Here is a 22,048-nt window from a genome sequence, read left to right as displayed (position 1 = left end):
ACCAGTTACAGGACTTTTAAAGACTTTGAACAAGTTCAGTAGTTACGGTAAAGATAGTCTTGGCATGGGAACCCAATATAACTTGGATCAAACATCTGCATAGCAGAAACCCTTTACAACATGTTCAGACCATAGTCTAACATCTTGCCAAGTTTCAAGTCAATCCTGAAAATAATGTACAATACCTATGGGAGGAGTTGTAATTAGAGGCAGTTTTAATCTGCACAGAAAGAGCTGACTGCCACATAGCTAATTTGGATCTACAAGGGGTATAAACACTTTTCAAACTTTTAAAAACTTTATATCTGCTGTGATTTCAATGCAACAAAGTCAAAAATACAATAACAGATGACTACATAGTAACATATTAGATCTAAAAACATTCTCCCTGTTTTTGTCATTTTGACTTTCATTTGGCTAATGTTCACCATTCTTGATATTTATTCCCTTTTTACAATAAAAGCAATATGTTCCTAATTCACTTTTCATCCAGAAAGGTTTTAAGGTCTACAAGAAGTTCAATATATTTTGACTGTTCATAGCCTGTACTGTAATCTGCCAAATCTCCAATGAATTTATCATCGATTCCTCGGTCGTGTAGCATGTCCATCAACATCTCATACATTGTCTGAAACATAAACAAATGGTCATTAACAAGGTATGTGTACAATTATATGATTAAGTCTTGTTTTCTTTAAAGCGTTAGACTCTTCTTCTACTTCCAGGAAAGATAACCAATAGGACTGAAATAGTGTACGATTCAGGATTTTTTTTTTATCTTTAAGGAGTAGGCTCCCCTTAAGTGTTATCAATCATTTGTTTGATCAACTTCCATGTCAATTTAAAAACTTTTAAGACTATAATTTGCTGCTTCCCCAAAAACATGCACTTATTTGGAGTAAAAGCTGAGGTTGGTGTACTATGTGATGGAATAATGTGTCCCAATGGTCTGATGATTTTTGGGCGAATCTTTAATAACCAACTAAAGAGTGTAGGTTTAGTACAAGGCATAATTTCTTTATATTACTTTAACATGTTACATTCCTATTTAAGTATGTATTATTTGCCACTGGATGATATCTAGTCACCAATCAATCTTTATAGTTACTTAAATGAATGAGAAAATAGACTTATCAACTACTGTGGATTAATTTTTTTTCGTTGATACCAATTTTCGTGGTTTGAGGGAAACTTGCATATTCGCGGATATTTAATTTCGTGATTTAGGCAAAGTCTGCATTCATTCATTTAGAAAATTTGTAATTCGTTGAACATTTAAATTCGTGGTTCCCCTGTACCCACTAAATCCATGAAAATTGGTATCCAACGAATATTAATGAATCCACAGTATCAAATTATAAAGTATTGAAAAAACTCAATTGGCTTAACTCATTCTAGATAGAAATAAAATTGAGAATGGAAATGAGGAATATGTCAACAACAAACCGACCAAAGACCAGACAACAGCCGAAGGCCACCAATGGGTCTTCAATGCAGCGAGAAAATCCCGCACCCGGAGGTGGTCCTCAGCTGGCCCCTAAATAAAATTGTGTGCTAGTTCAGTGAAAATGGACGTCACACTAAACTCCAAAACATATAAATGAACTAAAACTAAAAAACATACAAGACTAACAAAGGCCAGAGGCTCCTGACTAGGGACAGACACAAAAATGCGGGGGGGTTAAACATGTTTTGTGAGATCTCAACCCTCCCCCTATACCTCTAGTCAATGTAGAAAAGAGAAACACATAGCAATACGCACAGTAAAACTCAGTTTAAAAGAAGTCTGAGTCCAATGTCTGAATAGGTAACAAAAGAAACTAAACAAAATGACAATGATACATAAATGAACAAAGGACTACTAGCAGTTACTGACATGCCAGCTCCAGACCTCAATTAAACTGATTGAAAGATTATGTCTGCATCATATGAAAATCAAGTACAATCCCTCCGGTTAGGGGTTTTATATAGTATCATACCATCATAGAATATATGAGAAGAACATAACCCTTATCATGCTAACAACTGGTTTTAGAATAAATGTGTTTATTTCCGATGCAAAGACCCTATGAGTAAATCAATATTAATACCAAAATATGCAATCCTTAATGACTTGACAACAGTATTGTAACTATATCCTTTTTTTAAGTTTGGTTGAATTAGTCAGGTGCCTAGTGAATATTCAGTTTAGATTTCCCATTTTTAGTAATTTTCCTGACTTATTTCCCCTTTTTTTTCCCAGATCCCACATCCCCACCCAGACCTGCCAACTTTTGAAAATCTCCATGGGGGATTTAGTGTGCGACCAGATTTTTAAGGGTTACAATTTTAGCGGAGTTTCTGTGTGCACTGTTTTTTACTCTTCAAATAGTCTCATATCTCTTCTTTTTTCTTTTGGTATACTGATGATGAGCTAATAAGCCTTGATTTCTTTTATTTGCATGATTCTTGTACTTATTACTTGGCAAAATAACTTAATAGAGAAAAATGGCCTTAAAAAATAAAGGATACAAAGTGAAGACCCCCCCCCCCCCCTTTTCCCCCTCCAAAGACCTTCTTATCTTTGCACCATGATTCAAAAGACCTAAACCTAAATGTCCTAAAGTTAGAAGGATGAAGACAGATTTTGAGTAAGTCTATCAGTATTAATTAATGAGAAAATGGATAAAATTTGAGTTATCTTTCTTTGTGTTCAGAGGTGCTCTTACCCGCGGAGGTTTTTACACAGTAGAAGTGAATACGAAATGGGGTCGATTTTAACACGTCTGAATTCAAAAAATTTAACAGATTTCAAGATAAACGCTGTTTTCTAATGAGTTCATTACAGTTTTCGTCTTTCAGTTAATTAAGATTTTGTCATGAAACTACGGTAAACGTTGCAAATTGTGATCGTATGATAAATTGATTAAAATTGAAATGTTGACTGACCTGCTCACAAATTATTTAATTTTGAGGATTGTTATGACCCATCAGATTAACAGATTACATGTAACAAAAAATTATGACACCTGTTGTGACCGTTGATTAGTGTAGGGTCGTCAACTTGTTATAAATATGTTGCCAGGTAAAATTATAAATTTATAGAAATTGATCAAAAAAACTTCAAAATCGGTAACCAATAATTTTTGAGAAAATCAGGATTTTTACTTGTTTTAAGATTCCAGATATCGGGATTCGGGTTGATGCATGAAAATCGAAATGATACCGCCAAAATTGGGATAGTTGGCAGGTCTGCCTACCTTTTTGACCCCTAAAACTTGGTCTCTCCTGCATGATTAATTTATTTTTGGCTATATCTCCAATGACCTTCACAGTGACTTGTACTCTCGGATCTGTACTTATGTATCTTTTTTGTTTTGGGAATGTATACAAAAATACCATTTTTTTTTTTTGTGTAATGTTTTTCTGATTTATATCAATCTGATGAGTTAAGTCCTTTTCAACTGAATTTTATATGTTGTACTGTTACACCCCTGTCCCAAGTTTGAGCCAACAAACTAGTTTAACACGCCACATTCTGTATGTGCCTGTAATTCAGTGATTGTCATTTGTTGCTGTTTATCCCGTTTGTCCATTGTTTTTTTTTACATAAATCTGGCCGCTAGTTTTCTTGTTCGAAATGTTTTACATTTGTCAATTCAGGGTCCTTTACATCTGATTATGCGGTATGGGTTTTGCATATTATTGAAGGCCGTACAGCGACCTGTAGTTGTAAACTTTGCATTTGTCCTCTGGTGTAGAGTTGTCTCATTGGCAATAGTACCACATCTTCTTAGTTTTATAAAACCTAATAGTTGTGTCATTGGCAATCATACCATATGTCCTTATTTTCTAATTCTGCTAGAGTGATTAAAAACTTTTTATGTTACAAATTAAATCCAATGCTGTTAAGACTGCGTTACTTAATGTTTGAATGAAAGCTTACTTCATCCATAGTTTCTGCTACCACACTGTAAGAGTTGTCGTCTCCTTCTCCTTGTGGACCAGACATCGACACACTTGTTATACAAAACGCATCATCTGTAACACAAAAATAAACAAAAAAATGAAATTAAATAAGCTACAGTCACAACTGTGTTAAAAGGACCAGAAAATTTGACTTTGTAAGAGTGGTTACATATGAGTTGAGGTTCAAAACTAAATGGCATTGTTCATTGCCACTTTCACAAATTGATTAATCGTGTTGTTAATTTTTTTTTGATGGAGGCAGAAGTAGTGACTGGAGAGAACCACGATCTTCTGCAGGAAAACTGACAATCCTACTCAAGTATTATATTTATCCTGCAAATGACCTTTCTACTATACTAATACAGGTTTACAGATAACACGAAGCGATATACGTATCCTGCTTCTGTTGCGAGCTAACGGTTATGTCAAATTACTGTTTACATCACAGTTCAATTTTGGGTCCTCATTGTGGTCTGCATTTAAGTCATGTCGATTTCTTTAAAAAAACAAATTCAAAGATTGGGATGGAAAAACATGTACAAAATTAATTGCAGGATAAAGACAATAACTGTTTAGTGTCTTTAGACTGAAGCTTGCATTACCCCTGTTTCTTAGCCTCGTACAATTACAGCTGATATTTAAAGACACTAAACAGTTATTGTCTATATAAAGATTGGAGTTGGCCTCTGAGGCCTCAAGTTTAATAGAGGTTCCCTTTAAAGCAGGTGGACTTTTTTTGTGCTTTTCATAAATTGTTTTGTCATACATCAGGCATTTCTCTTTTGAAAAAATAAAACAATAAATGGGGAATGTGTCCATGGGACAGACCGAGACAGATGATGCCCCCTCTAGCATTTAACGTTAAAAAGGGTCATAACTCAAGAACTTAAAAGTGAGACGCTTCCCAAATTTGTACTTAATCTGAGTTTTGTGGTAATACGTATTGTGTATACGTTTCAACACATTTAGTTGAGGCAAATTTAAGTTAGAGAACGGAAGCGAAAAATTCAGCAATTTTTCCATTTGTAAAGGGGCATTTACTCTAGAACGGTAAATGTGACGCCACCAAATTCAAAATAGATTTGTGTTTTGTGGTAATGAGCATTGTGTATAAGTTTCATAACATTTGGTTGAGACAAACTATAGTTAGAGAACGGAAACGAAAAGTTCCAGCAATTTTTCAATTGTAAAGGGGGCATAACTCTAGAATGGTAAAAGTGACGCTACCAAAATTCGAACTTGACCTGTGTTTTGTGGTAATTAGCATTGCGTATAAGTATCATAACATTTGGTTGAGACAAACTATAGTTAGAGAACGGAAACGAAAAGTTCCAGCATTTTTTCAATTGTAAAGGGGGCATAACTCTAGAATGGTAAAAGTGACGCTACCAAAATTCGAACTTGACCTGTGTTTTGTGGTAATAAGCTTTGTGCAAAAGTTTCATAAAATTTGGTTGAGGCAAACTAAAGTTAGTGAACGAAAACCAATTTTGGGACGTACAAACATACGTACAGACGGACAAGGGTAAAACTTAATTCCCAGCCGCTATGGCGAGGGCATAAAAACACCAAACTAGAAGGAAAATTCAAACCAGAAAGTCCTCTATCAAATGGCAAAATTAAAAGCCCAAACACATCAAACAAATGGAATACAACTGTCATATTCCTGACTTGGTACAGGCATTTCCTGTAGAAAATGATGGATTAAACCTGGTTTTATAGCTAGTTAAACCTCTCTCTCGCTCTTGAATTGTTGTACATTTTGTCATGTCAGTCTTTTATAGCTGACTATGTTAAAAGTATGAGTTTTGCTTATAGCTAGTGATGTTTTAAAAGCAGTTATCAATCAATGATAGTTATTCTTGCTAAGATCAGCCATGAGACACAACCCTTTTAATTAAATCTTACCATTATCTTCTTGTTCATATTCTACTTCGTACTCTGGGTATGAACAGTCAAGGGACAGTATTTTTCCACTGGCTTTCTGGATTTCAACTGTGAATAATGGTTTTGCCATAACCTAGAAAATATAAAAAAGTTTTCAAAACAGACAGAGGTTGACAGATTCAAGAACAAATATATATTAATAAAATAAACTGCTTCGCTGAGCACAGATGGATATGCCCGCAGAGGTCCAACCCTGAACAGTTGGGGCAAAAATGGACACAATATTCAAGCTTGATACAGGTCTGAATTTGGATTGTAATTAAATATTTGACATATTATAGGTTTCTGAATAAATGTAGTCAAAGAACTTGAAATTGGTTATATGAATTGAATTCATATTCAATTAAAGATTTCTTGCTGTTGTGCAATACACTCTGCTGTTGCGCAAAACTTAGTAAATCTGTTGTCAGACTATAGACAAACAATAACTTCTCAATGTTATATCAGAAATTCATAAAAAACTAAAGGGAGGTTATCTTAATAGATATAAATCAGTCATCAAAGTTTAATGAAAACTGCTCTAAGCACTTTAAGGATATTGTCCAAAAACTTGAAAATCAACCCTTTTTTATGAATAAAATCTTATAACTCATAAACCAGTCAAGGGTCTAACTTAAATAAGTTATTAGAGAAAAATAACATACATGTCATTATTGTGGGCTAAAATATAAAAAAACTGTGATAACATATGTATGTAACATGTTTCAAAGAGGCAATATACTTCCTTTACTTTGTAAAACTGTATACAAGTTCTATAGGTATTATTATTGTCTTTATGTATACTAAACTTTAGAAAGATATAACAGTTCATAGTTTGCCAATCATATATAGTACACCTATGTTATCACAGAAAATATATGCCTGTAATAACTAAAGGGTGTTATTACAGCTTCTCTACATCTCTTTAAAGCCATTTCTCAGACATATATCACAATATATTTTAATTCATTGTAAGAAATAATGATCAGAGCATGCAATGAGGTTCTGCGCAAGATTCCAAGTAATTCCCAAGTGTCTCATTTTATAAGTTACATACCTGTAATAACTAAGTCTTGTTATTACAGCTTAGTTTATCCCTTAAAAGCCTGGTCTCATTGATTTACCATGGTTGATCAAAAATGTATTAATTGAATTGGAAAATTAATTATTAAGGTTATGTATCAAGTTTCTGCGCAAAGTTTCAAGAAATCCCAAGAGCCCACTAAAAATAAAAATATTTTTGATGTATTAACTAATAACATACATATGTTACTACAGATTAAGAAAAAAAGAGCAGACAACTCATGAAAGTATCTGTAATAACACATGTATGTTATTTTTCTCTAATAACTTATTTAAGTTAGACCCTTGACTGTAAACGTAAAATCTTAAATTTATAAAAATCAAAAAGGAGCTTACAACAATATATATAAACAATTTATCAAAGTTTCATAAAAAAAGCTGAAAGCATTTTTGAGTTATTGTCCAAAACTGGAAAATCCCCCTTCTTGTAATGAATAAAACCCCATAAATCAGAAACGTATAGTCTAAAATTTATAAAAATCAAAAGGGAGCTCATGTCGATAGAAATAAACAATTCACCAAAGTTTCTTGCAAACTGGTGAAATTGTTTTCGAGTTATTGGCCACAAACTGGAAAATCCCCCCTTTTTTAATGAATAAAACCCCAAAACTCGAAAAAACAGTAAATCCGAAATTTATAAAAAACGAAAGGGAGCTCACGTCAATAGATATAAACAATTCACCAAAGTTTCATGCATATTGGTTTAAGCGTTTTTGAGTTAATGTCCGACATGTTGACTACGGACGGATGGACAGACGGACGGACAGACGGTCAACGGTATACCATATTAGGTCCCGTAAACGGGTGTATAAAAATGAAGAAACTGCATTATGCAGTGCAACATCAAATTAGTTCTTAAAACAAAATTTAAGAATTTAAGACATTTGAAATTCTTAGAACATCTTAAACATGTTAAATATTGTCACTGTTTGTAAAAATAACACATTTCCCTTCATGATGTTTATTATGGTATCTTGGTATCAATTAATACAACTCTGAACTGATAATGATTACGCATGAACACAACATGAACTGTAAGACAACAACAGTTAAACTACCATTTCTTTTAACATACAGGACTATTATAACAATATAGTGTAGCAGAGTGATTTTTATGATCATTTTATATATTGTAAAAATCATCTTTTTAATTACTATATTTATGATTAAAGCGTACATATTTCGAATATTGAATCTGAGTTTAAATTATAATTTTTAAACCTTAATTTTATCTTTAGTAATATTCACTTTATTTTTCTATGAATATTCATTGGGAGTTACTTGAATCATTGTCTCTGATTGGTTGTTAATATTTCGCGGTCAAGTTTAATTTCCTTTGTTTTGTACCTAGTACATTTCCACGGGACGATAGCCATGACAGTCGATTGTATTTATGTCCTGATTATATTGACCACATAGTTACCTGTATACCTAATTATTTTGGACACAACATATTTATTGAATACCGGTACTGTAAGTTTACTTCTTTATTAACATGATTATTTATATTTTTCACTTAAATAATATTCTAGTAAAGTTACTATTTTCTTGTATTGTTCTCCTCATATCGCATGCATGTTACACTAGTAAGAAAGATGTACATGAGAGTATTTTTATTAAGCTACGAGTAGATGATTTTAAAATCTACGGTTTATTTGCCACGGTAGAATTATATTGTTAATTTGCGTACATTACTATTTGATTATTGTCAGGAATAGTCTATATTTTATAAATGGCGGCTGGTACAACAAAAGACGGAAAAGTGTTTCCATTTATATAAAGTAATAGTTTTGTATTGAATAGTTTTTATAAAGTACAAATATGAATGAGTAAAGAATATTTGTCACATTGTATATTTTTATAATTTTGAGTCCGAGTATTTATGTTCATATTTTGGTTTCAGGACTCCAATTGATTTACTTGTATAGAAACCATAATTGTATGATGTGCTGTTAACCTTACCAGTTAAACTCACTCCACAAGTGGTAAGAGTATATCTAATTATAGTTTGGCATTTTTTATAGCCGATCAACAATATTGTTTAGTAAACATGAGTTATCTTCTGTAGATTCAGAGCTTTTAACAAATCAATAATATTGACATCATTAGTCTTTATGATTACGATATTTGCAACTTTATGATTGTTGTATGATATTATGTATTTAATTATCATAAGTATTATGTATTTCAATGAACTCATTATTAATAAATGCAGTTATAGCATTTATTATATACCGTATGAAAAGTAAATCAGTAGTAAATACATAAAGTATACACAGCTACACATATTGATTATAGCTGACATTCAAAGTATAGTGTAATTTTAGGACAAACCAATTGTAAAAGTACACGTGACACCGATGTCAATTTCACAGACTGTAAACATTGAACATTTTTTACTTGCAATACATTTTACTTGCTAATTAGTTAATAACAGTTAAATGTATTATTTATTATTATATTTCTGTATTATATAAACTGTGATATTTCGTAAAAGTACATACTTATGTTATATGAAATAGCTAGTTATTTATATATGTTATATTGCTATTCAGAGTTGTTTTATCTACTGGTAATAAACATCAGAACCTTAGCTCTCGTTAGTTGTTATTCCTTAGCATAGGAAATCAGCTACTACATTAACATACAGGACTATTATAACAAGAAAGATAACTCAATTTTGTCTGAAATTTTGATAAAAGTTGGCACAAAAATAAACTGAACTTGGATAGAACAAGAAAGTCAAACAGATTTTTTTTTGTATTTGGCTTAATCATTTATCAAAATGTTGTTTGAAATAAGAGGCAGTATGCACTTATTTAAAAACTTGGTATAATGTTTTACCATGTCGGCATTATTGCTTTGATTTCCCTCTTCATATTCTCCTTTAGATTCTGGTGGTGACACATCAACCATATTGTTTATGTTAAAGTGAAGTCGTATTCTAAAATAAGAAGGAAAATTTATCATCATCATCTTAAAATAAATATACATCGCAGAGCCTGAGGGTATGATTTTACTGAAGTTTTATCCCTAGTTTTTATTGCAGGGGGAAGCCAGAGTGCCAAGACAGAACCATGACCTACCATGTGCTGGATTCACAATCTTAGTGATGACAGGCTAATGATTCAGTAGTTCTACTACTTAAACCACTTGGCAGTTGAGGCCCCTACAACCAAACTGTACCTAGTTCACTTTTCAATTGTCATTTTTTTTTAATTTCACAAAGTGCTCTTTTACTTGCTTTGTCTGAACTCGATTTTATCTAACTTTCATTTTAATACTTGTGTTATTTTTCAAATATTTTCATTACTGCTAAAATATTTATTGGATAGATTTCAGTAAAATAAAAACAAGACATCCACTGAAAAAGTTATGACTTTGCAAAAGCACATCACTGATAACTTCTCCTTAGACATTGTGACTTCACTGATGAGCTCTGCTAAAAGTTAGGATATGAGAACTACTTAGTGACTTACTGTTCATTTTCTATAGATTTAGACAATGTTACTTCAGCATCATCCTTCTGTACATCCCAATCTTTTACTGTATTTACTAAAGGAACTGTTCTTTCTTTTTCTTGTCTTATTTCCTCCTCCAAAAACTTTGAAAATTCAAGGTCTCCTTCAATTGAAAAATATGCTGTCTTAAACAATTCATAAAGTGCATATGAGTTAATATATCAAGACATTTACTTGGTTTTTCATTGAGAGTGATGAGAGTGCAGAGGGTTTTGACAGAATCAAGCCAATACAATCCCTAACGCAGATATAAGATTTATCTGTTTTTGTTTTTAATGATGTCGCATAGAGATTCAAAATAACCGAACAAAATAGGCAGAGACGTATACAAAAGGAGACAGATAGATGATAGTGTCAAGGAAATGAATATTCAAACATAAATAGTTACGTCGGATCATAAAAAAGTATCTAAGAAAAGAACTATATACATTGACAAGCTATGAACAGTGGATAAACAATTTCTTGGGGGGAATTAAGTGCTACCCGAACCTGTGTTGCATTCCAAACGTTTTGAAATAGGAAAAATCTGTAGCTCTGTGGTCTGCAAATTGTCAAAATTGAACATTGGTGGATAGTTGTCTCATTGGCAATCACACTACATCACATTATCTTTATAGAAACAAAATACAACAATAAATTAAATCATCAACCTTGTTCAACTTCTGCTTTACTATGAACTCCACAGGAACAGTTGGAACAGTGTTTTGTAGCTTTTCTCTGCAATAAATGTGATGAAATCTGCACATGTTGTCTTTGATGACAAGCTTCTCTCGTCCTAGCAACTAATGAACTGATTGATCTTGTATTGGCATCTGTTTGTGCAACGCCTAATATTTGACGTGATTTACAATTTTTCACAACCTGAGAGGAAATCAGAGATGACCTTCTGAATATTAAAGATGCCATTGGTTTGCTGTGAATTTGAACCGGAAAGCATGAATAAAACTATTCCTATGCGCATGTTCTTGAAATAATAACCAATAACCATACAAGACAAATCTACCACAACGGTCTAAATAAGAAACGGCAATTTAGTATAAATGTTCCTGAAACTATTCTAGTTTTAATAAAAGCTGAAGTTCGAAAAGCTATTATTAAAACTAGAATAGTTTCAGGAACATTTATACTAAATTCAAATAGAGCAAAATTTAATCAATCACCTTCTCCAATTTGTCAATTATGTAACTTTTTTGAGGAAAACATCTCTCATTTTCTCCTGGATTGTCCTCTGTTATCCAAAACTAGAAACACGTATTTTGAACCGATCAAGGTCTATGTTACTCAACATACAACAGAAGAAGTCTGGCACAGTGTCTTTCAATACAAACCAAACATTATCAGACTAATTATAGACTGCAGTCATTTCTCACAAATACTAACAAATAAAAATATAATGAACAAGATAGAAGCCAAAACTAGGGAGATGTGCTACAGACTATATATAAAACGCTTAAAGTTGCTTGAGGTAATGGATGGTTGACGGTCTGAAATAAACAGTTTTTAGTCCGTATAATTTGTGTTTTATTATTCATAAATGACAGCTGGATTTTATGTGTAAATAGAAGAGTTTTACTGTGTATATTATCCTTGGACATTGACTTTTAAAGTATATACATTATATTTTACCGTGTAAATATTACTTTTACTTGGATTTTATCCTTGGTGTTCCTTATAAAGGAAGCTAATACAGAGAGAAGAAGAAGAAGAAGGACAGTTGAAATAAACAAATAAAAAAAAACCCACCAAAATCCGGTAATAGTATATACTCAAAATCAATATATTATGTCCCAATCAATATAATGAACAGCTAAAACCACCATCTTTTGGTTAGTCTCAAGCGAATTATATCTTACATGTGTATTTCATATGACTATAGTTCTACATGCATGCAGGCCAGTTTTATCTATTTTTTTAGTAATATTATAATAAATAATGCATATGAAAATACGATGTTATGGAATTGATTACATTTCAGGGTAAACAATGTTTTGTATGTTTTAGATAAATATTACGTAGTACTACGCGCTTCTGGTCCTTGCAGTTCTTCCGAGGGCTTCTTTCAATACAGAGTCGGACTCTTCTTAAGTGTATAATTAATGACTTTTGCTCGTTTAATCATGATGCCTTTCCTCCTCCATTATCGAATCCAGCAGTAGCTATTTACAACATTTATTTACAAATTAAAACTATGTACATCTGGGATCTATCATGGAGTTCTAGATGTGTGAAGCTCCTATCAATGCCTCAGGCAGAATGGTAAGGCTGGCCTTGAACTCGCCTAGTGTAGCTGATGTTGTGGCTTTTTCCGGTAAAGTGTTCCATTCCCTAGTTGATCTTGGAAAGAAGGAGTATCTGTACTGGACTTTTAGAGTACGCTGTTGGTGCATGCGATGACCTGCTCTGGTCCGTGAATCTCCGGGTTTGTAATATTTAGTTTGGTCAATGCCTACCAATCTGTTTTGGATCTTATAGGCCATGATGAGGCGGTCTTTGGAGCTTCGATCTTTAAGTGACTCTCATCTAAGTCTCTCCATTATAGAGCTGACACAACCTGGGGATACGTCTTGGTATTCATTGTACACGAACCTAGCTGCCCTCCTCTGCACTTGTTCTAGATCTTTTTCTAGGTTGTTTTGGTAGGGGTCCCATACAGTGGAAGCATACTCAAGAGTTGGTCTAACCATGGTGATATAGGCATTGGCTTTTACTTCAGGTTTACACCGCCCTAGGTTCCTTCTCATGAAGCCGGCATAGTGTCCTTGATGACTTACCCACAGTCTGGTTGATATGCGTTTTCCACTGTAAGTCGTGATTAATGGTGATTCCAAGGTATTTCCAATGCTCAACTACATCTAAGGTGTGACCATGTAGTTGGTAGTTCTTAATAAGTGGAATTCTCTTGTTGGAAATCCGTACCACGATGCACTTCTTGGGAGGGAAATTCATCTGCCATCGTGACTCCCACTCTTGGAGTTTGTTTAGGTCGTCTTGTACATGTTGTAGTGTATGGCTGTCATTGTCATTGTTGTTCTTGATCTTCCTATAAACTACGCAGTAGTCTGCGAATAACCTTGCCTCAGAAGTTTTAGATTGTGGCAGGTCGTTTATGTAAGCCAGGAATAAAAGTGGTCCAATGACTGTCCCCTGTTGTACCCCTGAGATGACGTCTAGGGGGTCGGATTTATGCCCTTCAAGCAATACAGATTGGGTTCTCTTGCTTAGGAAATCTTATATCCACTGGAGGGTTAATCCTCGTACTCCGTAAATCCTTTGTGGGGCACTTTGTCAAACGCTTTGGAGAAATCTAGCAGGATGATGTCTGTCTGTTCTCCTTGGTCTAAGTTCTTGCCAATTTCATCTAGGGTTATCAGGAGTTGGGTTTCGCAAGATCTTTTTGCTCTGAACCCGTGTTGATGGTCACATAGGATCTTGTGATGGTCAAAGTGATCCATGATGGTGCTGTGAACAATATGTTCCAACATTTTACAGCAGATGGAAGTCAATGAGACTGGTCGGTAGTTGGAAGCTTTGTGTTTTTCACCTTTTTTGAAGACTGGTACAATGTTGGCAGCTCGCCAGTCGTTGGGGATGGTTCCTATGTCCAAAGATTTCTGGTAAAATATAGTCAGGTATGGTGATATATGTTCAGCTGCTTCTTTACGTATATTAGCTGGAATTTCATCAGGCCCAGTGGCTTTGAATGATCTTAATCCACGGAGAAGCTTATAAACTCCGGCCTGACTGTGATAATGTCCATAACTGGAAATGGACTTGGTCCCATATGTGGTATGTAATGTATGTCTTCTTTTGTTCGGTTGAACATTTAGACTTTTCGACTCACCGCACTACTGTTACATGCAAGGAACATTATTTCTCTAATTTTCATGCTTTTTCCATGTTTTCACATTTCTCGATCGGTGTGAGAAAAATGTTTCTCGTCTCTAGAGAAAACGATCGGCAAATGATTGGTCGAATTTAATTATGACGTCAAATTTTCTTGGTTTCTTATGAAATTCAATTTCCAATTTTGATGTCACGAAAAAAAGGCGACCATGCATAATGACGTCACATACAAAGAACACAACTTTCTGCAAATCTTTGAAAAGGAAGGATAAACGTTGTTTAGATATCGTATAAAAATCATCAAAGAAACAGAATCCACCACTATAACTCGTGTACTACGATATTTCTCCACTCTCAACAATCAAATTTTAATCATTTGAAAAGCTCGGCAAGCCTCGCGCTTTTAAATATTAAAATTTAACTGTCTCAAGTGGAGAAACATCGTAACACAATTGATGCAATGGTGGACTCTATGTGTCTCGGCTGATAAAACATAATTTGTATTGTTTACTCAAATATCATGAATATTTGTTAAGTGGTTCATTGAATATCTCATAAAAACAATATTTACTACAATCCATAAAAAGCTGTTTTTACTTAACTTTACAACGCAAAGAAATGCTACATTCTAATAATAAAAACAAGAGCTAAAAGTTCTATAGTTTAAACGGACATATTTTACAAGTTCAACATAACCCATAATTGGGCCTACAAACTTTAGAGGACCTAAAATGGACTACCCATATTACCAACGTAGCGAAAAAAGCAAACTCAACACTAGGCTTCCTGAGAAGGAATTTGAGATATTGCCCACCAGAATGCAAGACAACAGCATATATTTCACTGGTCAGGTCAACAATGGAGTATGGATTAATAGTATGGGACCCCTACACATCTACGAACATCAATTAGCTTGGAAAGACTACAGCGACAAGCTGCGAGATTTATAACGGGAGACTAAAAATCCAGATGGTTGCGTCTCAAATATTCATACCTGTCGATACAGACAACTCAAATGATCGTTTTGCCGTACTTTCTGATGCTGATAGAGACAAACTACTCAGCAACAAGAATTATTAAATTATAGAAAATTTTATTTTGTATCCATATACTGAAAAATTGCACTTAAATGAATGGCATGCAGTGACTTATAGTTATCACTATGACTGGTCTTCACTCTTTCCTATATAAATCGTACAATAACTCGAGTTTGCTTTGAACAATTTGAATTTATGAGAAAATGTACATAAACCTCTCCCTATGCCTGTTTAATATAGTTATTTGTCTAAAAAGAACAATTATTGCAAGAAATTTAACAATTACCAGACAATAAATAAAACAAGCACTATCTGATAGTATAACTAGACTCTTTTTACATGTATAATAAATTCGGTTGAATAGAAACAAGTCTGCTATTAAAGCATTCGTAAACTTGCATCGGCACTTAAAGTTAACCAGCGAGAGACGTTAACCACCGAGGGTCGGTTTTTAGACACGCCCAGTGCAACTATGCACGCCTACTTTTGGAGCTCTTTAGTATGAAGATAAGAAAAGTGTACAGAATTGAGGGACTGTCGACAATGTTTTATCATTGTTCTTGGTTTACAGACGTTACCCGTAAATAAACTGGACCCCTGTTGTGTTTATTTATCGCTGCACTGAGCCTCCTGCACTACGATGGAATGGCGGACCAGTTTAAACATGGTAAACAGATAAACAGCTGATTAAGTAACCTGTAAGAAGAAATGAGTTAACTATTGTTTATATTAGAGACGAGAATGTCTCGTGTTTTGTTCTGCTCAGAAAAGCCGGAACCTTGGAGTTTATGGTTAGATTGGGGTCTCACTAATTAGCGACAAGTAGCGTCATGAAGCGACAAGAAGCGACAAGAAACGTCAAGAAGCGACAAGAAGAATAAATTTAGCGACAAGAAGACTATTTAGCGACAAGAAAACTTAAAAAAAATATTATTAGAACAAATATATTAAAAAAATATGCATTGACAGCAATAAAGAGATTTCATTTTTTTTTTTTATTATATTGATAGATGAAGAAATTAATGAGTCAAGATAACATTTGGAGGTTTGCCTGTGATCTGAACAATTTCTTTCAAAGAATTAATATTGATGACAGCTTGCATATATCATCAGCAATATTTTGTTTGTTTAATAGGATAGGTACCTATGTATTCTGCTATTGCTTTATTCATGGTTTCAAGAGAATGAATGGCCAGGCATTTTTTTCGAACCAGCTGATTATTTTCTTGTAAGAATTACTTCTTTTCATAGAAGCATAATGACGCTTAAGGATGAACAAATTGGTTGGAGTAACGGACGTGTGTCCCTTATTGTATTGCTACAATAACATTCAATTAACACCTATAACTTTGTACACGCGTCAGACTATGACAACTACACGCGCCGGAATATACAATAATTGTAAATAGTGAGCAACTGTTGAACACTCAACATTGTCTATAACTACCTTTAATCTTCAATCAACTTTAAACTATGCATAAACATCATACATATCGTTTGATAAGTCAATACCCAAATAAAATATTCACGTTTTAGTAACATTATCTTTTCTGGACACTGATTCACGTATAATGCATTTTGCATGCAGTCAGTTTATTATATTTTAGACAAAGAGAGTGTTAAAAAATTTATAAAATGAATATATTATTGTTCTAAAACACAAGAACATGTAAAAATTAATAACATACTATGACAGGAAAATTTCTATATTTATCAATATCTATCAATATATTTAAAAAAAAAATGAAAATCACTTTACTTTCCGTATATTAAAATAAAAATGTCAATGCATATTTTTTTAATATATTTATTAAGTCTCCCAAACGAAGTTTGGGAAGACTTATCGTTTTTGCTCAGTTCTTATTATTATTCTTCTTCCTCTTCCTCTTCCTCTTCCTCTTCCTCTTCCGCCGCTTTTAAATTTGAACTTGTCCGCACCCGTTCTCCAAAACCGCTTGTCAGATTAACTTAGGGTTTCACAATATGTTAGACTAACATGTCTAGTGGTGCAATCAGGGTTTTGTTTGTGCAATAGGGTTTATAAAGGGGTACTTTGAGGGGCAAAAAGAAAAGAGGGTTTTACTATAGAACCCTATGGGATTTTATTTTTTTAAATTTTCAAATGATTATAAATTGAAAACCGTTTGTGATAGACACAATCTTTTTAATTGAAAATGTTCTAAATGATAAAACCTATTAAATGAAATACAGGGTTAGTCCCCAGGGGTCATCCCCACCCCCTGCCATTTAAGAAAGTTCTAAAACCTTGTAAGTGGTCAAGATTCCCACCCCTAAACCATATATATTCTGGTTTGTCATACCAAGATGGTTTGAATGATATACTAGTACAGGGTTAGTCCCCAGGGTCATCCGAACCTCCTGCCATTTGAGAAAGTTCTAATATCTTGTAAATGGTCGAGATCCCCACCCCTAAACCATATATATTCCTGTTCATCATGTCTCGAACATTTGAATGACGTATACGGTCAGTCCCCACTGGGTTCCCCCCACCCCTAATGTTCTAATATCTTGTAAATGGTCGAGATCCCCACCCCTAGACCATATATATTCCTGTTCGTCGTTTCTCGAACATTTCAATGATGTATAGGGTCAGTCCCCAGGGGTTCCCCCCACCCGCAATATTCTAGTATCTTGTAAATGGTCAAGATCCCCACCCCCTAAACCATATATATTCTTGTTTGTCATGCCAAGATGATTTGAATGATATACAGGGTTAGTCCCCAGGCATCACTAATGCATTAACTTTACTGGACCAAACCAATTTTCACTGGACTTTGTCCAATGTCAGGCGACACTGGGAATTATGAATCATGGGAGCTTCGTTTGGGAGACTTCGTAACAGCATCCTGTTACAATCATTTCTTGTTTTAATAATATTTTTATTAAGTTTTCTTGTCGCTAAATAGTTTTCTTGTCGCTAAATAGTCTTCTTGTCGCTAAATTTATTCTTCTTGTCGCTTCTTGTCGCTAATTAGTGAGACCGTTAGATTGTAATTCTTTCTTGCATCAAAACTGGGTAAATTTGATATAGGTAACAAACACTCCCCCTTTTTAAAAAATAACTCGAGAACCACACATCGGCCATCGCGCTCGCTGCACAAAGTAACAATAGTCAATAAGAAATAATTATTGTTACTTTCAAGAATCATTAATTGTCAAAACGTACACCCCCCGGACATCAAAGGAAGTTAAATGTATTGTTATCCCAAATTAGTTAAAATTATTATCATAATGACGTCTTGAAACCCTATTTTATGTGTTTTTTTTACTTTGAAGTATTCCTACTGCAGAAAAAAAAACATAACATAACCTTTTAAGAAGTCATAATTATTTGGACTACCCCTGAATCTATTGCAGACAGGCTCTGATCTAAAAAATGTTGTAAGAGCAATCTTTGAAATGATTTTTTAGGTACTTTAATTATTATGTAATTAATATTAACATAGTTATAAACTTTCAAATTTATTGACCAATATGACCAACTCCTATGCTCTTTCCCATAAATGTCACAATATCATTATATTACAGTAAAATCCGATAGTTTGATGACATTGTTTATGCCTATTGACCTCAGGTCAGCCTAAACTGTAATTTATTCATTAATAAAAACCTAAGACATTAACCACCTGCAATGTGATTGCATCAAAATGACACCTAAGGCATATCATACTAATTGTGCAGGATGTGCCACCAAAATAAATACTGTCTTGTAAAATTAGATGATGATAGTTATAGCTACATGTAGTAATTATAATAACTGATGATAGATTTAAATCTGTGTAAAAGGTTGATTTATATGTGCTCATTCATGTTTTAATTAAAATATAAATTGAATCTTTTCTTTTATGATATTAAGATATTAAAATCACAATTATTTATTTGTAAACTAAAAATATTTTTTGTCCTTTTAAGAACATGACTGTAAACAAACATTATTACACAAATAATTTTAATAATTCTGTCATGTTTTTTTTTTATGTAGCCCCAGAATGGTCAGAACAGTGGCAAAAGACTAATCCAGATTACCAAAAAATAGAAATTGTTCAGCTACCATTCATGCCATAAGCATGATAAGAAAAATTTTGCAGTTTCCAGAATTTGAGGTAGAGTATAGTCAGGAATAGTTTAAATATGCAGATGTTTAGTTTGCAATAAACAATTATGTCCTTGATAGAAAAGTAGAGGAAACAAAAGAGTATGAAAATAGTTGAAAAAAGTAATCAATAATACCTAGTCATAAATAATGTAAATAGAAAAGAGAAAGGCAATGGTTACGACTTGGTTTTATTAATAGCTTTATCATTTGTCCATAATTTGGAATGAATCTTGACATTTTCATGTCACAATTTGATCTAAATACATCCTCCTTTATAAAATAATATTATTTTCAGTCTACTGAAACAGGTATTATTTTTGTTATTAAAAAGAACAATGAAACAATCGTTGAACAATTTTACCTAGCCTGTAAAGCTGATAGCTTGTTGATTTATAAAATTGATTAACTCATGGGTTAACAGGTAGTAAAATTATATACTACAATCCTGGTACCTGATACAGCCTTCAAAATCTGAAGGTTAGTTTCAACCCAGTCCTGATAAATTTATCAATGAAAACTAATCAACAGACCAAATAAAAATTCACTGGGTAAAATGATAATATTTTAAGTAATAATACAATATTCATTCATACCATTTGTTGCGTAAAATAGTTTTGTTACTTATCATACATATATGATTTACTCCTAATACTCTAACAGTATTGTATGGTAACCACCGACGGTAAGTATGGACAAATACTGTATATAGAGTGTGTATAGGAGTACTGTATTGTATGGTAACCACCGACGGTAGGTATGGACAAATACTGTATAAAGACTGTGTATAGGAGTCTTGTATTGTATGGTAACCACCGACGGTAGGTATGGACAAATACTGTATAAAGACTGTGTATAGGAGTACTGTATTGTATGGTAACCACCGACGGTAGGTATGGACAAATACTGTATATAGACTGTGTATAGGAGTACTGTATTGTATGGTAACCAACGACGGTAGGTATGGATAAATACTGTATATAGACTGTGTATAGGAGAACTGTATTGTATGGTAACCATCGACAGTATGCATGGACAAATACTGTATATAGAATGTGTATAGTACTGTATTGTATGGTAACCACCGACGGTAGGTATGGACAAATACTATATATAGACTGTGTATAGAAGTATAGAAGGTATGGAGTACTGTATTGTATGGTAACCACCGACTGTAGGTATAGACAAATACTGTATAAAGACTGTGTATAGGAGTACTATATTGTATGGTAACCACCGACGGTAAGTATGGACAAATACTGTATATGGACTGTGTATAGTACTGTATTGTATGGTAACCACCGACGGTAAGTATGGACAAATACTGTATATAGACTGTGTAAAGGTGTACTGTATTGTATGGTAACCACCGACGGTAGGTATAGACAAATACTGTATATAGACTGAGTATAGGAGTACTATATTGTATGGTAACCAACGACGGTAGGTATGGACAAATACTGTATATATAGACTGTGTATAGGAGTACTGTATTGTATGGTAACCACCGGCGGTAAGTATGGACAAATACTGTATATAGACTGTGTATAGGAGTACTGTATGAATGTTAACCACCGACGGTAGTTATGGACAAATACTGTATATATAGACTTTGTAAAGGAGTCTTGTATTTTATGTTAACCACCGACGGTAGGTATAGACAAATACTGTATATCGACTTTGTATAGGAGTACTTTATTGTATGGTAACCACCGACGGTAGGTATAGACAAATACTGTGTGTAGAATTTATTTATTCAAATGAAAAGTGTTGCACATAAATTGTATTTCTGCAATGAAATTTTATGTAATCTCTACATTTCGTTTTTTTTCCCTTCAAATGGTGGAATGGTCCTATTTGTTCTTAAATGGCAAATAAAACTAACTGTTCTTGGCTTTTATGTTTGATATATTTTTGAATATTCTTCACGTGGAGATCTGATCTTGTCTATTGAATTTTGTCATTTTCCTTATTACATGTATGTTAATTGCAGCAACTGAATTGGACTTATTTATTAAAAGTGATAATATTTCTGTTGTAGGTAATCAAGATTTAGTGTTTCCATGCAAGTGTCAAAGATTGAACGACAAAACATCTAAAACTTTACAGGACAGAGTAGACTTTTTTCACTGTGCTTCATTTTGTCTTTATGTCTAAATAATGATACATTTTAAAAAACCAATAAAATATGGAATAAAAAAGATTGTTATCTTATAAAATGGAGTGAAGAAATAAGGGGTGATTGAAAACATAAGAATATATTGCTATCATATATGCAGATCAGCAGTACATGCATGTGCTATAGATGTACATAAATAAGGGGCCAATAAACTCAAGTTGCCTGTTAAAAACACAATTGATGCAATGGTGGACTCTATGTGTCTCTGCTGATAAAACATAATTTGTATTGTTTACTCAAATATCATGAATATTTGTTAAGTGGTTCATTGAATATCTCATAAAAACAATATTTACTACAATCCATAAAAAGCTGTTTTTACTTAACTTTACAACGCAAAGAAATGCTACATTCTAATAATAAAAACAAGAGCTAAAAGTTCTATAGTTTAAACGGA

At 33.3% G+C, this 22,048-nt stretch overlaps 1 protein-coding gene and 1 long non-coding RNA gene across 3 annotated transcripts; one reads left to right on the top strand and one right to left on the bottom strand.

The window, feature by feature from the left end:
- Positions 1-279: 279 nt before the first annotated feature.
- On the bottom strand, positions 280-11,428 carry LOC127711048 (complement component 1 Q subcomponent-binding protein, mitochondrial-like). Its single transcript, XM_052217003.1, has 6 exons — positions 11,129-11,428; positions 10,437-10,581; positions 9,802-9,901; positions 5,857-5,968; positions 3,926-4,020; positions 280-628 (listed from the first exon to the last, which is right to left on the bottom strand). The coding sequence occupies exons 1-6, from the start codon at positions 11,382-11,384 to the stop codon at positions 479-481; spliced, it is 858 nt and encodes a 285-aa protein (XP_052072963.1). The 5' UTR covers positions 11,385-11,428; the 3' UTR covers positions 280-478.
- A 4,447-nt stretch (positions 11,429-15,875) lies between these two features.
- On the top strand, positions 15,876-21,697 carry LOC127710678 (uncharacterized). 2 transcript variants are annotated; one of them, XR_007986269.1, is made up of 3 exons: positions 15,876-16,025; positions 19,362-19,482; positions 21,514-21,692. It is a non-coding gene; the product is annotated as an uncharacterized LOC127710678 (long non-coding RNA). The 2 variants fall into 2 exon arrangements; XR_007986270.1 differs by having other exon boundaries at positions 15,898-16,149; positions 21,514-21,697.
- Positions 21,698-22,048: the final 351 nt, after the last annotated feature.

Source organism: Mytilus californianus, unplaced genomic scaffold (assembly GCF_021869535.1).
Source record: "Mytilus californianus isolate M0D057914Y unplaced genomic scaffold, xbMytCali1.0.p SCAF_8, whole genome shotgun sequence".
Lineage (NCBI taxonomy): Eukaryota > Metazoa > Mollusca > Bivalvia > Mytilida > Mytilidae > Mytilus > Mytilus californianus.
Note: the sequence above shows the minus strand (reverse complement) of the source record. Positions and strands in the feature narration are given on the sequence as shown.